The 13,247-nt window shown below is 40.0% G+C and overlaps 1 protein-coding gene across 1 annotated transcript in view; it reads right to left on the bottom strand.

Annotated features, from left to right (window-relative positions):
- The window catches only part of Mcmdc2 (minichromosome maintenance domain containing 2), a 36,547-nt gene that overhangs the window by 11,722 nt on the left and 11,578 nt on the right, over positions 1 to 13,247 (bottom strand). The window contains exons 10-12 of the mRNA XM_028864542.2: positions 7,526 to 7,731; positions 2,043 to 2,209; positions 835 to 1,014 (exon numbers count right to left, since the gene is read on the bottom strand). Coding sequence (XP_028720375.1) covers positions 835 to 1,014; positions 2,043 to 2,209; positions 7,526 to 7,731 — 553 coding nt within the window. The remainder of the gene's footprint in view (positions 1 to 834; positions 1,015 to 2,042; positions 2,210 to 7,525; positions 7,732 to 13,247) is intronic.

The raw sequence follows: 13,247 nt of genomic DNA, 5'->3' as shown, positions 1-13,247 counted from the left end.
ATCCTTGGCTAGCATAGTGAGTTCCAAGCTAGCCTGGGCTACATGCAACCTTGTCTCAAGATTAAACAAAACAAAACAAAAACCAACTAGATAAACAAAATCTAGAAGAAGAAAAAGGTAATGTCCAAATAAATTTCTATTTAAATTAAGAAATAGGGCTGATGAAATGGCTCAGTGAGTAGAGGCACTTGCTGACAAGCCTGACAATCTGAGTCTGATCCCCAGAAGCACAGGGTAGAAGGAGAGAACTTCAGTCTGTAGCTAGAGTTTTCCTGCCTTGCCCACAGTCAGGACAAATCTCTGTCACCTGCCAGTCCCATAGCCGCTCAGACCCAACCAAGTAAACACAGAGACTTATATTGCTTACAAACTATATGGCCGTGGCAGGCTTCTTGCTAACTGTTCTTATATCTTAAATTAATCCATTTCTAAAAATGTATACCTTGCCACGTGGCTTGTGGCTTACCGGTGTCTTCACATGCTGCTTGTCATGGCAGTGTCTGGCAGTGACTCATTCCGCCTTCCTGTTCTCTCCATTCTCTTCTCTGTTAGTCCCGCCTATACTTCCTGCCTAGCCACTGGCCAATCAGTGTTTTATTTATTGACCAATCAGAGTAATTTGACATACAGACCATCCCACAGCATCAGTCTCCAAGTTATTCTTTGATCTTTGTCTTTACATGTACATGGGGGTACACTTGTGCTCCCACACATGCAAAATATGTGTGTACGAGCATGCATGCACACACACTATATAAACAAACAAATGTAAAAATAAACAAATTGAGAAACAATGAAATGGGCATTCTGGGTCAGCATTTTATCTACCTTTACCTTTTCAAAATCTTCAGTTGTGAACTGTTTAGAAGCTAAGTAAAGCAGCCCCTCGGGGTCCATAGCTCTCTTTAAAGTGTGTTGCACAGTGGGAAGAAATGGGTGGCAAGGAGACGACTCATTGCAGTTGATCAACAATCCAAATGCCTCCCCGAGATTGGCTGGAATCAAACTGTGATCCTATAAAACCAAAGGGAGAGCAAACAGTAGGTGAACGGATTGGAAATAGTTAAATACAAATTGATAATTATATTATTTAACCTAGCTAGTGATTATTTCATTATTAACCACAGTTTAAAGTAATTTCTGAAAAAAATGTGAAACTTGTAGAAAGCAACTTTTTAAGAAAGTTCTTATTGAGTATTTATTATATAGTATTTATTAAAGCCTTCCAGGGCTCAGTCAGTTATGTGCTTGCTGAGGGAGGGTCTGTACTAAATTCTCTCCCCCAGAACCCAGTCAGAAAGGCTGAGTGCACAACAGGTGCCTGTAATCTCAGTGCTGACGACACAAAGACCCCTTGCTGGCTAAACAGTCTAGCTAAACTGGTGAGTTCCAGAGAGACTCTCAAAAACTAAGGTAGAATTCAACTGAGGAGTCAACCTTGACCCCCCCCCCCACGACTTCACTATTCAAACAGAAATTTCTACTGACTAGACATCTGATTTGCATGACTGAAAATTTAGGGGTGGAGACGTGACTCAGACAAAACAAAAACAAACATTAAAACTATTATCAAACAATTGGAGCATTATTCAGTTGTAATGTCTGGTAAGGTATATAAACGCATTAATAACAAAACCATTATGAAGTCCTATTGCTGGATATAATAATGCATGTCTGCACTCCAGCTCTCATCACTCAGCAGATTGCTGGTCTGAGGCCAGGCTAGGAGGTAAAATGAGTTACAACACAGCCTTGGTGATACAGTGAAGCCTTACCTGAACAAGGAGGAGGAAGAGTGTAAGAAGGAAGAGGTTGGAAGGGGAGACTATGCTGACAAACTAACAGTTCTCTGAGAAACATTTAAAAGCACTTTTTTCTTCTTGAGACAGGGTTTCCTGTAGACCAGGATGGCCTCAAATTCACTATGTAGCAGAGGATGACCCTGAATTGCAATCCTCCTGCTTCCATGTCCCACGTGCTAGGATTACAGTAAGGTGGCCTCCTAAACAATATTCGAATAATAAAATAGTCAGAGTCCTTACCATCTGACCAATCAGAGTACTGGTTTTCTGCACATTTCTCCTTGAAGATGAATCCATATCAACAAAAGACCAAAAACTGCACTGAATGGGGAAAGTCATTTGCTGGTCGTTATCATCCCCAAACTTCTTTCCTGGGATGAACACTGTCATGCTTCTGCTCTCCAAAACTGCATCAGAAGACACGACCCATGTGTTACCTAAGAATCAGATGCTGCACATCCTGACAGTTTTTATTGTCAATCTTTTAAGATTTTGTTATTCTAATAGATATACTGTATGTCTACAAATGAATAACAAATATCATATGAAATTTTACTATCTAAAACAGACAGTGAAGACACAAGTAAATTTGGTTGCTTTATAAGACAGTGTCAAAATCAGAGCAACTGCCATAAAAAAGATCCAAGATAAGAAAACTATACTTCTGTAACTGTGGAAAATACCTGATATAAGCAACGTCAGGAGAAGACCCATTTGACTGTCCTTCTAGAGGTTTAGTCCATCATGGAGGGAGGACATGATAGACAGAGGTTCACATCCCGGTAGTCAAGAAAGAGAGAGAGCGTGTGCTGTGCCCATTAGCTCAGGGGAGGGTGCCACCTCCACACAGGGTTAGTCTTCTTTCCTCAATTTATCCTCTCTGGAGTGACTTCCAGACACACTCAGAAGTGTGCTTTATTAATCTCCTTGGTGTGTCTCAACCCATTCAAGAGTACAGTCATGACTAACTATCACATTATACTTTTCTTTCCCCTGAACTGTAAATATTTAACCTTACAGAAATTGTCCAAGCAGTTTTCACAAGGATCATACTATTTGCGACTCCCACCAACAACACATGAGAACTCAGAGGTTCCACATCCTCAACAGTTTCTCTTGTCAACTGTTGTAACTTTTTTGCCATTCTAGTAAGCAGGACTAGTTAGAAAATTTGTGAAGCCCAGTGCAAAGCAAAAATCTGGCATGCTGTTAAAAAGCAGGAAGATACTTCTATTAAAGGTCCTAATATGAACAACTTTTACCTTTAAATGTATTTTATATATGTTTGTTTGTACTTTGTTTCCTTAGAACATCACAAATAAGATATAATAGGAGTGATGTAGAAAAACCATACCGCTTATGCATTACTGGTGGGAATGCACAGCTGGTGTTTCCCCCCCTGAAACAGTTCGATGGTTAACCTAAAAGCGATCCAGCAGTTCCACTCTTGGACACACTCAAAGGAGCCAACTCTAGGACTCTAATATTTGTGCACCAGTCCTGCGGTCGTTTGAGTGAGAATGGTGCTGTAGGCTCCCCCCATGATGGTCACTGTCTCTAATCCTCTGGAAGCATAAGCTACAAATTAAATCCTTTCTTTTATAAGATGCCTTGGTCATTTTATTGCATCAAGAAAAGTAACTAAAAGACAAATACCCATAGCAGATTACTGACAATTAGCAAAAAGTGGAAACAAGATATCTGTCAATATAATAGAATACTTTTCTGCATTAAAAGGAATGAAATTCTAGTAATAGACAAGTTCATAAAGACAGAAAATGGAATAATATTACCAGGGAGTTAGTTAGTATAGAGTTTGTATTTGGAGAGATCAAACTGTTCTGGAAATGGAGGATAGTGATAGATGTACAAGACTATGAGTGTACTCTGTCTTAGTGAGTGTCTGTTGCTGTGAAGAGACACCACGACCAAGGCAACTCTTATAAAAACATGCTTTTAACTAGGGGCTTCCATACAGTTTCAGAGGGTTCGTTGTTATCGTCATGGCAGGGAGCATGGCAGCACACAGGCAGGCATGGTGCTGGAGAGGGAGCTGAGAGCTTTACATCCTGAATCCACAGGCAGCTGGCAGAGAGTGCAGGACTGGGACTCACACTGGCTTTTGAAAGCCTACTCCCAGTGACACAGCTCCTCCCACAAAGCCACACCTTGTTGTGCTGTACACCAACTGGAGTACTGGTTTTCTGCACATTTCTCCTTGAAGATGAGTACTGAGGTCATAGGTGTCTGCCACCATGCTTAGCTTAAAGGAATATGTATTTTGCTCAACTAAAAGCATGAAATACTGGGCGGTGGTGGCGCATGCCTTTAATCCCAGCCCTCGGGAGGCAGCCTCGAACTGTCTGTGAGTTTGAGGCCAGCCTGGGCTACAGAGTGAGTTCCAGGAAAGGAGCAAAGCTACACAGAGAAACCCTCTATCAGAAAAAAAGAAAAAAAAAACATGAAATATTGATACATGTTATAACATGGATGAAATAAGCTAAATTTTTTTTTTGCTAAATAAAAGAAGGCAGTCACAGATGACCAGATATTAAAGGATTTGTTTATATGAAATGTCCAGAATAGGCAATCCCATAGAAAGAGGAAGCAAATTTGATTCAAAGGGACAGCAGAGCCTCTTTCTCAGTCAAGGATGGTAAAGAAAATGAACTGCAGTTCATGGTCAGGGATTGGACTGTAGTTCATGGTAAGGGATGGTAAGAGATTGGACTGTAGTTCGTGGTCAGGGACTGGACTGTAGTTCATGGTAAGGGTTTAGACTGTAGTTCATGGTCAGGGATTGGACTGTAGTTCATGGTCAGGGACTGGATGTAGTTCATAGTAAGGGATAGTAAAGAATTGGATTGTAGTTCATGGTAAAGGAAGGTAAGGGACTGGATTGTAGTTTATGGTAGGGGATTGGACTGTAGTTCACAGTAAGGGATGGTAAGGGATTGGACTGTAGTTCACAGTAAGGGATGGTAAGGGATTGGATGTTGTGGAATAATCTTTTTGTACACTGTGAAGAAGTGTCACTCTGATTAGTTTAATAAAAAGCTGAACGACCAATAGCTAGGCAGGATTTCCAGGCACAGAAGGAGAAGGGCAGCGACATGGGAAGACATGGAGAAAGCAGGAAAGTACGACAGTATGTAGATGAGGTAAATGAGCCTCGGGGAAGCACATGGATGAATAGAAATGGGCTAAGTTATAAGACCGAGCTAAAAATAAGCCTAAGCTATCAGCTGAGCTTTCATAATTAATAACAAGTTTCCATGTCATTATTTGTGAGCTGGTGGCCAAAAGGAAAATCTGCCTATAATTGGACTGTAGTTCCTGGTAAGAGAAGGTAAGGGATTGAACTAAAGTTTATGGTAAGGGAAGGTAAGGGATTGGACCACAGTTCATCAACAATAAGTAAGAAGTTTGAGAATCAAAGTGAGAACAGATTGTGCCATGAAGGCCACGTGGATACTATGCATGGATATATATGCTCTAAGAAGGTGGCAGGCCACTATTAATACACACATGGATGTGTTTCCTTGGCCTCACTGGGCTTCCTTGCAATCTATGACTTCAAAGGAAATGCTATTTTAAAAATTCTTTTTTATGTATGGTGCTGGAGTTTTCCAGGGAAGCTCTCTATCAGTTAAGTTATATCCTTAGCCTAAAGTTATTCAACAGTTTAAAGTGGTGGCAGCAGGGTTTGAACTCAGTTCCTAGGCTCTTCTGGAGTAGGCACTTGTCCCTACTCATGCTTGTTGTCGCCTTGTGGTCTTTTTTTTATTTCTCTGATGACTAAAGATGTTCAGCTGTCATACATGCTAAGCACGCACTCTACTGCTGAGCCCAAGAGGTTTTTTTTTTTCAAATTATTGACTTATGGAAACTCTCTATATTCTGAATACATCCCACATGTCTCAGTCACTGTCCTATTGCTGTGAAGGGACACCATGCCGTGGCAGCTCATAGAGGAAAGCATTTAACCGGGGGCTCCCTTACAGTTTCAGAGGGTCATGGCTGGGAGTATGACGGCAGGCAGGCAGGCATGGTGCTGGAGCAGTAGCTGAGAACTTACATCCTGATCAGCAGGCAGGAGGCAGAAGAGTGTGTGAAACTGGACCTGGCCTGGGTTTTTGAAATCTCAAAGTCCACCCCAAGTGACACACCTCTTCCAACAAAACCATACCTCCTAATCCTTCCTAAATAGTTTACCAACTAGGAGCCAAATACTCAAATGTATGAGCCTATGGGGGCCACTCTCATTCAAATGACCGCACTTACACATGCACACACATAAGTAAATGGAAAGGGACACAGAAAGCAAGCTGGGCATGAACATCTCTCTGCTTTCTGACGATGGGTGTGAAGTGCTGTCCTGAGCTGCCATCTTTCTTTCCCTGACAGAATGGACTGAACCCTGGAACTGTGAGCCAAAATAAGCCTTCCTTTTGTAGTTGCTTTTGTTAAGTATTTTGTTGCAGCAACAGGACAAGTATCTTCTACACCAGGCTAAAGTAAGACTATTTTGTAGCAGGCTGCTGCTCAGCTGTTCTGTAGACTGAGAGTAGGAGCCATATTCCCCCTAAACAAAGGCCTCCTTTCCATGTCTGAAAGTGTTTACTGAAACCTTCAAAATTTCCAGTAAGGACAAAAACCAAGTGCTTCCAAAGACACATTTCCTCTCTAGGGTTGATTTGCTTGTGTCCTGTGGGAGGCATTTCTTAAATTTAGAACTCTATAAACAGGGGTTGGGGAAGTGATTTTGGCGAGTGTAGCTGCCTGTAAACTATCAAATGTTCCATCAGTGACCTCTAATAAATTATTTACTCATCAAGCTGGCCTGTACCTGCCTTTCTTTGGTAGGTTGGCACTGTCTAATATGTAGGTAGGCATCTCTTTTGTACCTTTCCTGAAAATTCAGTTATACACTCTGATTAAGTGGGACATAGCTCAGGTATGCTATGCTAGTACAGTATTCAGATTTCGTCAACTTGGAGCTGGAGGAATGGCTAAATGATTAAGAGACTGGCTGCTTTTCCAGAACACCTGGATTTGATTCCCAGAACCAACATGGCAGCTCCCAACTGTCTGTAAATCCAATTCCAGGGGATCCAATGCCCTTTTCTGGCTTCTAGGAGCTTCAGGAACACATGTGGTGAACAGGAAAAACATTCATATTCATAAAATAAAACAGCAAAAGAAAAACAGAGCAAAATCAACATAGGCTATCACATCAATAGAGTAAAGCAGATAAATCACATAATCAAATTAATAGATGTAAGAAAAAAGATCTGACAAAATCCCACTTATTCATAATAAGATTTCTTGGCAGAGTAGGAATAGAAGGAAATCTCTTCATGTGTTTTCAAATTAAAACAACAACAGCAAAAACCCCATAGCTAGCATTACACTTTATGGTGTGAAACCTGAAGATCAGAACAACTAGTTTCCACATTGTGCTGAAAGTCTTAGATACTGCAATAAGACAAAAAGAAACAAAATTGACCCAAAATGAAGTCATGTATTGGCATCCAGAGTAAAGGCTAAAACAACACATTTGCAAATTAAATTCTTATTTCTAATGTTGAAGTAAGAAATGACATTTGGTCCAGTTTTTATCTCTTAACTCTGGCGCAGTATTATCTCATCTGTTAAATGACTCCTCGGTACTGGTAAGACGTGGTTAAACAGGCAGAATAATGTGAGGAAGTATTGTTTACCTGACTGAAGCTGTTCGAGTTTATCTTTCTTATGTGATGTCAGGTCTCCTATAAAGCAGACACCGCCCTTAGCTAACAAGGCACTGCCAGCCTGAATGCTCACTGTTCCAGTTCCATATCTATTTCTGTACACAGTGGGAAACACTTCAGTAGAGACTGGGTGATGTATACCACGGGAGACAAGATTCATGCTATACTTCAAAAGTCTAGGGAAAAATAAATTATTCGTTGATTATATTTAATAGTTGATTTTCAGAGTTCATTACATGTTAGAAACATTTCAGAGTTCATTACATGTTAGAAACATGTTTAAATTTAATTTGATCCAATGTCTATCACTACATATATGAAAGCTGGCATTTTATTTGGATAATTTATGGCATAGAGAGACTTAGAGAAATAACTTACAATGGGATAATTCTAAAATAATTTCTTGAGAATACCCAGAGGGGAGTATTGTCCTCTTAGAATGGAATCAGAGAAAGCTAGAAGAAGGCAACATTTGAACTGGATCTTCGTTGTTTTATAGATGATTTTCTTTTACATATTCCAAATTTGTTCATTAGGTTTGTCAATGTCCTATCTTGACTTTTCCTGCTGTTTCTATATCATGACTAGTCTTGCTACATCTTCCTTTTTGTTCTAAATGTTATTGTTAACTGCCCCAGTGTCTTCAACTCTGAAATTCAAATTAGGAGAAAAACACTAAACTAGTGTTATAATAAATCTGAGATATCCTCCAAGCACTCAGGTGTTGGGGGTTGGTTAGATCATGGGCTTGGGTGAAGTGCATGGATCCTGGAGACTCTTACCAGATCAATGGATTCCCCTCCATAGATCTACAATATGATGGCAGATTTAGGAGGTGGGGCTTCTTAAGTAAATGAGTCACTATGGGAATTCCCCGAAAAAATAGACCATGTTTTCTGCCATTTCCTGTCTCTTTTCCTCTGGTTCCTGTCTACCAAAAGTTGAGCTGTTTTCTCTGCCATTGAGTGGTGCCTCACCATGGATCCATAGCAATGGAACATGTAAATGATAGACTAACATTGTGAGCAAAAATAAATCTTTTGTCCTGTGAATTGTTTTTCTTGTGTACTTACCACAGCAGTGAAAAGTCTGCCTAATGTGGCTGTCTTCAAAATCTTTACCACAAAAAATTGTAGCTTTCTGATGCAACTATCTATGAAGAGCAGATGTAGACACGCAATGCAAAAAGACCCAGGTAGTGTCCCTTAGATGGAGACAGGCAGATGCCAGAACAGGTGTTGAGTGTATGCATCATCACAAAGGATTTACACGTTAGTCTGGGGGTATGTAACACAGAGGACACTTAGATAGGAATATTTCCAGCCTGAAAGGAGCAGTGGCTCTTAGCTGCAGATCATATTAAAATCATGTAGGCAGTTTTTGTTTTGTTTTAAAACAAATTCTAATGCCCATTTCTACTCCCCAGCTACTTAAAATAGGATTTTTGGAGTTGGTATATAACTTTTAAATTTTGTTTTGTTTTGTTTTTCAAGACAGGGTTTTTCTGTGTAACAGTCCTGACAGTCTTGGAACTCACTTTGTAGACCAGATTGGCCTCAAACTTATAGAGATCCATCTGCCTCTGTCTCTCAAGTACTGGGATTAAAAGGGTGCACCACCATTGCCCAGCAAATATCTTACATTTTGAGACAAGGCCTTACTATGTTGCCTTGCCTGATTTCAAGACTGAATAATCAGGACTTTATACGAGTGGCCTAAGTATAAGACAAAAAAAAAACCAAAAGAGAAAATAAAGTTAAAATAGACTTACACTCAGTTTGACAAACATGGTACTAGAATCATAAATAAAGAAAGGAAAGTCTTATGATAAATGATGTGAGAAAACTGCATGGGAAAACATCACCTTTCACTACAGTCTACACTACAGACAAATGTTAACTCAAGGGCCAGTGATAGCTCAGTGTATAAAGACGTGTGCCCGACAACTTGAGTTCAATTCCTGGAACACACACTAAGGTGCAAGGAGATAACACCACAAAGTTGTCCTCTGACCCCCATGTGCACTCTGTGGGATGTTTACTCCTCCCACAAAATGAGCACATGGAGGAAAAAAAAGTTAAATCGAATATAGAGAAAAGACCCAACAAAAAGCCAAAATATTATACTTCTAGAAAGAAAACAAAAAATTTTCACAACCTTCAGGTCATGGAACCCAGAAGACATGAAACATAAGAGAAAATGAATTGGACTTCCTCAAAATTGAAGTGTCTGCCCATCACAGACATGTTTCAGGAAACTTATTATAAAAACACGCTTTTGGAGGAGAACTCTCAGTCTGCTCATGTGACATCTAAACAACTTACCTAAAAATGAGAAAAACACAAACACTAAGACAATACACAAGTGGTCAGCAAACACCTGAGGAACAGCTTAACTCAGTAGAGATCAGAGAAATGTCAGTTGGAATCCTGAGGTACCATTCCACTTGGATTGCAAGGGCTCATATAAAAAAGACTGACAATACCAAATATTGGTAAGGACAGAGACCAATAGAATCCTTACATTGTTGGTAAGAATGGCCTAAGCAGTTTGGAAAACCGTTTGGTGGTTTGTTATAGAATGAAATGTGCATCAACCTTACATCCCAGCAATGCTACTCCAAGTCTTTATCTAAGAAAATGAAACACTCCACAAGTTATACAAGAATGTTCACAGCAGGGATGGGCATGTAGCTCCGTGGTAGAGGACTTGTCTACTACATACCAAGCCCTGGGATTGATCCCTATCTCCAAAAAGTTAAAATAGTCAGAACAGTTTATTTATAACAGCCAAAACATGCACAACCCAGATATCCATCATCAGGAAAAGAATAAAAACATTGTGGCATACTCATATTAAGGGACTCCTCAATAAAAAGGATAAACTACTGACTCATACAAGTGAATCAATTTTACAAACACATTGAGCAAGAGAGACTACTCAAAAGAGAATGCTTGTTAATGGCAAGTACAAGAAGAGGAAAGTTAGACAGGCATGGTTGTGCATCCTTTCAATCCCATCACTTGGGAGGCAGAGGCAGGCGGATCTCTGAGTTTGAGTCCAGCCTGATCTACAAAGTGAGAATTCCAGGATAGCCGGGACTACACAGAGAAACCCTGTCTTGGAAAAAAAAAGGAGGAGGAGAAGGAGGAGAAGGAGGAGAAGGAGGAGAAGGAGGAGGAGAAGCCGAAGAAGAAGAAGAAGAAGAAGAAGAAGAAGAAGAAGAAGAAGAAGAAGAAGAAGAAGAAGAAGAAGAAGAAGAAGAAGAAGAAGAAGAAGGAGAAGAAGAAGAAGGAGAAGAAGAAGAAGGAGAAGAAGGAGAGGAAAATTATCTTACGGTAATAAGAAGTGGAAGAAAGACTGAAAATTTTTCAGAGTGATAAGAATATTGTTTTATTATGGGTATGGTTTATAAGAGTGTATACATTTGTGTGCTGGGTATTTTGTTAACCTGACACCAACTATTATCACCTGGGAAGAGGAAACCTCAACTGAGGAATTGCCTCCATCAGACTGGTCTGTTGGGCATGTCTGGCAGGTATTTTCTTGATTATTGATTGATGTGGGAGGGCCTAGCCACTGTGGCCTGGGTCACCCCTGTGCTGTGGGATGTTCTGTATGTCCTGTGGGAGCCCTTCTTGGGTTCTTTGTGGCGTTACCCAGCAGGTCCACATAGAGGATGATTAGGACCATGGGCCTGAGTGCAGGTGTCTGAGATGGTCTGCACTTGGCTGTGCTGGGGGATGGTCTGTATGTCAAGTTGTTCTGATTGATCAATAAATAAAACCTGATCGGCTGTGGCTAGGCAGGAAGGATAGGCGGGACTAACAGAGAGGAGAAATAAAAGGACAGGAAGGCAGAAGGACTGACTGCCAGATGCCGCCAGTACAAGAAGCATGTGAAGATGCTGGTAAGCCACGAGCCACGTGGCAAGGTATAGATTTCTAGAAATGGGTTACTTTAAGATATAAGAAAAGTTAGCAAGAAGCCTGCCACGGCCATACAGTTTGTATGCAATATAAGTCTCTGTGTTTGCTTGGTTGGGTCTGAGCGGCTGTGGGACTGGCGGGTGACAAGGATTTGTCCTGACTGTGGGCAAGGCAGGAAGACTCTGGCTACACCCCTGGGCAGGTGGTCCTGGGTTATATAAGAAAGGTAGTTGAGCAAGTCAGTAAGCAGTGGTCTTTTTTGGTTCTTGCCCTGACTTCCCTCAAAGACAGACTGTAACAGGTAAGCTGAAATAAACCCTTTCTCATGGTGTTAATCACAGCAATGTAAAGCAAACTAGAAATATCGGTCAAAACTCGTTATCTTTTAACAATAATGATAATGGGGGCTGGAGAGATGGCTCAGCGGTTAAAAGCACTGGCTGCTCTGATCTTCTAGAGGTCCTGAGTTCAATTCCCAGCACCCACATGGCTCACAACCATCTGTAATGGGATCCAATGCCCTCTTCTGATGTGCAGGCATACATGCAGACTAAGTACTCATATACATAAATTACAATAACCTTTAAAAAATAAAATGAGAAGATCTGATTATACCATTATATATAAATTTTATCTAACACCAACTAACCAAATAAACAAATTTCTCATATAATCCAAACTGCCATAAAGAAAAACCAAAGGTTGATGACAAACAGGAAAGAGAAAAAGGTTTTAGTTTATAATAGATATCATCAATCAATAAGAAATAGATAAATAATACGATAGAAAATTAATAATGATTAAAAATAGGAAGTTCACAAAATAATATGTTGAATAAGCCCAAAGTCATGATTCCCACTTACAGTTAAAGAAATTCAAAATTTACCTTATTAAAATAACTTTTTCTGTTCACTAGAAGTAAAATTTTAGAAGTTTGATAATCCTCAGAGTTAGGGAGACCGAGAGAAGCAGTTTCAAGGTGTTAGTCAAGAATAAATTCCTACAGTCTGTGCATTTAATACCGTATCGGCATTGCCAGCGATGATTAATGTTAGCCGAACATTATCTGCTCCAATATGTTAATGCTAATTAGAATTAAAAAATCTTTAATCCTATACATTTTTTCTTCAAAATTGCACACTAGCTATAAGGAGCTTCTTCCTAGCTTTATGACCAATACAGTGACTTCCTTTGAAAGGCACGCATTAAGTAGGCACTTAGCCCCAGGCTAGGGAGGTAACCCTCACCCCCAACAACAACTGGGGAGAATTTTACAGCTTTATTTATTTATAGGAAGCCTGTGTCACTGAATGGCATCTGTCAGAAAAATAAGAAAATGGCTGCGGAATCCTAGATGGAATATTATTTGAGAATAAAAGGAGAAAGCAAAATACTGAGCTAAAGAGTGTGGGGCACCCTAAGGAAGACACATTTGTAGAGGTCTGACTGGGGAAATGATTTGAAATTTTGAGGTTAGATTGTTAAAATATTAAAAGCAAATATTTCAGTTCTAAATGCATGTTTTTTTTTAAAGATTTATTTATTTATTATGTATACAGTGTTCTGTCTGCACATATCCTTGCAAGCCAGAAGAGGGCACCAGATCTCATTACAGATGGTTGTGAGCCACCGTGTGGTTGCTGGGAATTGAACTCAGGACCTTTGGAAGAACAAGCAGTGCTCTTAACCGCTGAGCCATCTCTCCAGCCCCTAAATGCATGCTTTAAACTTTATTAATAACAATTTATTTAAATACTTTAGTA

The sequence above is a fragment of the Peromyscus leucopus genome, chromosome 5 (assembly GCF_004664715.2).
Source record: "Peromyscus leucopus breed LL Stock chromosome 5, UCI_PerLeu_2.1, whole genome shotgun sequence".
Classification (NCBI taxonomy): domain Eukaryota; kingdom Metazoa; phylum Chordata; class Mammalia; order Rodentia; family Cricetidae; genus Peromyscus; species Peromyscus leucopus.
This window is presented reverse-complemented; position numbering and strand designations above follow the sequence as displayed.